Below are 3,953 nucleotides of genomic sequence, written 5' to 3'. Positions count from 1 at the left end.
TCAGCAGGACACTGCCTTTTTCCTCCTCAGGACACCATGAAGAAGCCGAGCAGGAAGACGAGCTGGCGGAAGAAGAGCGTGAGGATCTCCGACAACCAGCTGGAGTCCATCCTGCAGAGACGGCGCCGTATGGTGGATTCATCCACCGCAGCCCAGGGCTTCGCACCGGAGGCAACAGCAGAGCACAGAAAGGAGAGTCCGGAGCAAGGTGCAGTGACCCCATCTCAGTCCTCTCGTGCCCTGGTTCATGACCGGTCCCTCTGAGGGGTGGAGCGGGCAGTGGGTCCCAGCATGGCACGGGTGACTGGCAGTGGATACAGGATGTGGATGAGGCCTCCCTACTGCCTTGTGGCTTCCCTGTCCCTATTGGAAACTCCCTGTCTTGTACCTACCAGGATCTCACCTACCTTTTCCAGAACTACATCACACTGGCAGCTCAAACTCATTCCCTGCTGGCTTAATACACTCAGGGCTTTGTCCACCTCTGCTGTTTCTCAGCTCCTGGCGTTTAGCAGAAATGCATGTTAGCAGTCCCTAAGGGCATGTTACACTTTGCACCATTGAGTTTCATCTCAGTGTCAGCTACATCCCTCAAAGCCACTTCGTTCTTCCTCTGTGATATTCCGATCCTCCTGCATATTGCCGATGCCTCCTTGCTTTTTGTCATCAGCAAATGGCATTCGCAAACTCCCCGCTGATGACAACATAACATAAGGCTGGTCCCCCAGCCACCCCAGAATTACACAGTCCTCTGAAGTCCTGCCCTGTCTCTCAATGGGCTGTGGATGTCCTTCTGTTTTCAAAGGTGATGGTGCCCACCCCAGGCTCCGAAAAGAACAGACATGCGCTCCCGTGAAGACAGAGCTGGGTAGCAAGCTTTCAGGAAAGCAGGCAAACAGCTCCGTTAGCTGGAGCGGGTGATGCGCCGGCATGGAGAGGGTCAGTAAGAAATGGCTGCGACGTGGGGCAGAAAGCCCCAAGGTGGGAGCAGAAAGCAGAGCAACAGATCAGGCACAGGAAGGGGGTCGAAGCGGTGCTTGGGGAGGATACAGGGATCATTTGTGGCATGCCTGCCAAACCGGTTGCCCCACCATGTTACACTGTGGGTATGTATACACATGCATTTACTGCGCACTAACTTACTGCACAATAAGTTACTGCACACTAAGCGGCTTTCAGACCGGCGTCTGTGCATGTAGGTGTTACAGCGCAGTAACACTGTGCGCACCGACTTGGGAGTAAAGTTATTCCCAAGTCAGTCCACACAAACATTGTTACTGTGCAGTAAGGCGTCTACACGTGCCTTACTACACAGTAACTATTCAGAGTTCACCCAGGGCTTGGACATGTGCTTGGAGGAAAGGGGCATCCGTAGCTACCAGGCACGGGGGTGAGGGGTATGGCCTCAGAGTTAGAACTTCCTAGACTTTAAATACTGGAGGCTGAACAGGACCAAAACCCTAGTTGGCCCCCGTCATTCTCCCTTCCAGCCTCTGCCCTCTGCCCCGGTGTGACACGGGGGACTGGGCAAGACGGACTTAGGGTCTGACCCCAGGACATAGCAGCTCTTATTATGCTCTGTGCTGACGCTCTGAACTCTCCTGTCTTCCAGGTGGCACTGCCGTGCCCTGCTCCCGAAAAGGAGAGCATGGGACCCTCGGCTCTCGCACGCTGCGGCACCCTGCCGATGCAATGCCCTTAGCGCCCTGCTCCGCCTGCATCCTCCCCCTGCGATCATGCAACGGCTCAGGTCCTGCTCAGAGGCCAAGGATGGCTCCGAGATGCGTGCAGTCAGGGGAACATCCCATTCACCTGGGCATCCCGGCTTACTCCTTCGGTCTCTGGAGAGACTGGGTGATGCACTCAGAAATGGGGAGCCACAGCGGACAGTGGCACACGGTTTATCATGATCGTTGCTCCCGGGGGATCCAGTCTCTCTTCCCAGCACGTGGCTCCTCTCCCGCTGCTGCTGTTCTTTGCTCACGTGCACGGTAGGGAGGGGAGGTCATCCTCAGAGCACTATCTTTATTTTCCAAGCCTGAAGATAATTGCACATGCTTCCAAGGAGCACTGGGTTTCAGATAAAGAAGATTGCAGCCTGGAGGGGCACCGGATGGAGCACATTCAAATCTAACCCGCCGGGTCATTCGTAGGTCCAAAAGAGCTCACTTAGCCGTGTCGAGGCAGCTCCTCTTTGGGAAGACCTGTATTATGCTCAGAGATATGGCTGGAGCCCAGGTGAACCCACCTATGTTAGCTTTCAGCAGACTAGTTTGGATAGCAGTGGAGTTGCGGCAGCCTGGATTTAGCACAGTCTAGCCCCAGCCGCTAGCACGGGTCTGCTGCAAACGGCGGGCGTGTAGTTAGCTTTGAAACCCATGGCACGATGTTTTCCTTACTAGTGTCACCTGTACTGGCTAGTTTAAAGCTAGCTTGGGTATGCCTCCATATGCACCTCTGATTGCAGACTTGACGTGTCCCTACTCTGCCCACAAGACTTCTATGCAGAAAAATAATGGGAGAGGCCAAAGGGGGGAATTGTCCCCAAAGAAGGCACTTTGCCAAGATCTGGCACCCCTCAGAAATTAGGCAAGGTCAGACCAGAGCACAGACCCAGTGTTAGACCCCAAAGTGGAGCTGGGCTCCTCAGAGGAGCATCTCCCAGGGGATGCTAGCAGGACGTGGATGCCGGTCCGACTTGCAGTGGATGCTGCTGACTCTCAATGCAGAAGGATGAGTGGAGGTGATCATAGAAAGGGGGTTTTCCTGCAAAACAGCTGGCTGCAGCAGTGCGGGGGGGTTTCACATCCTATAGCAAGACACCCCTCATTGTATACATGAGCCCCGTGTCTTTTTAACTGGACAGTAAGTTAAATAAAGCGCCATAAAGAAACAGGAATTGAGTTTAGATGGAGGCATCTCGGTCTCTCTTATCCCTTCTCTGGCCTTCTTGAGCGTGCCCTCCTGCCTCTCTCCTAGGTTGGCGTGCTGCACGTCTACTCTTAGCCCAATGCCCTGAAGGTCCTACTGGACTTGAAGGCATGAGCTTGTGACCAGAGGTGAATACAATAACTGAAAGGGGCCTTCTTAAAATAAAGCACTGATCAATCTAAACAGCAGGGGAAAAGCCTAATTTAAAACAATAAAAGATCCATATATCTGACTCCTGTAATCCTAGGAAGGCTTATTTTACCCCAACCTCCAATCCTTTGGGGTCTGGGTGCCAGTTGGCCTGTCTGTCTGTCCCTCCTTCCTTCCTTCCTGTCTTTTTTAACCCAGTCTGAGGTCTTTCTTCTGATTTCCCTGAGTCTGGTCAGCGGGGTGCCAGAAGCGGACTCCAAAGCAGCTTGCTCTTGCATTGCTCCCAAAGCGTTTGCAAAGAAGTGACTCTCGGGATCCAACCCTCGGGGGTTTCCAGCAAACCTCCATCACAGCCTGCGTTGAACGGCACGGCGCAGCACTGGTAAAGGACTACAGGCAATTCCAGGTCCATTAAACGTAGACAGCACTTGACAGGTGTCCATGTCCTATGACCCCAGCTGACTTCCTGCACTTTGGGCGGGGGGCTGGACTCGATGATCTTCCGAGGTCCCTTCCAGCCCTAATGTCTATGAAATCTATGAAATCTATGTCTCTTGCTATGTCATAAATAAAACAGATATTGAGTGACGGTCCTGGTTCTCCACAAAGTCCTTGCAGAGTTGTATTTCAGCTCCTTACAGCCTCCTTCTGTGGTTTCTGACTCCCGTCTTCTCTCCCTGTAGGCCACTAAGTGATAGCAATGCCAAAACCTTGTTCCTCCATTACTTTGCTCATGCCAACCCCTGTCCAGGCTCTTCTTTGACCATCCGTGTCCAGCTCGCTCTGCCCAGACTCTGCATTAGGCATTGGTCTGTGTGGGCTCCTGCCTAGCCCCTGCCTCTCACTTCTGTGGCTGCTCTTCTGAAATCTCT

The 3,953-nt window shown here is 53.3% G+C and overlaps 1 protein-coding gene across 3 annotated transcripts in view; it reads left to right on the top strand.

The window, feature by feature from the left end:
• Window positions 1–3,652, top strand: part of LOC102370661 (shootin-1-like) — a 20,917-nt gene extending 17,265 nt beyond the window's left edge. For 2 of the 3 annotated variants that reach the window (XM_025213291.1, XM_025213292.1), the window contains 2 exons: window positions 31–208; window positions 1,613–3,652. In XM_025213291.1, coding sequence (XP_025069076.1) covers window positions 31–208; window positions 1,613–1,995 — 561 coding nt within the window. In that variant the 3' untranslated portion in view covers window positions 1,996–3,652. Of the gene's footprint in view, window positions 1–30; window positions 209–805; window positions 940–1,612 lie in introns of all 3 variants that reach the window. The other variant, XM_025213293.1, reaches the window with a different exon arrangement.
• Window positions 3,653–3,953: the final 301 nt, after the last annotated feature.

This window comes from Alligator sinensis, unplaced genomic scaffold (assembly GCF_000455745.1).
Source record: "Alligator sinensis unplaced genomic scaffold, ASM45574v1 scaffold1408_1, whole genome shotgun sequence".
NCBI lineage: Eukaryota > Metazoa > Chordata > Crocodylia > Alligatoridae > Alligator > Alligator sinensis.
This window is presented reverse-complemented; position numbering and strand designations above follow the sequence as displayed.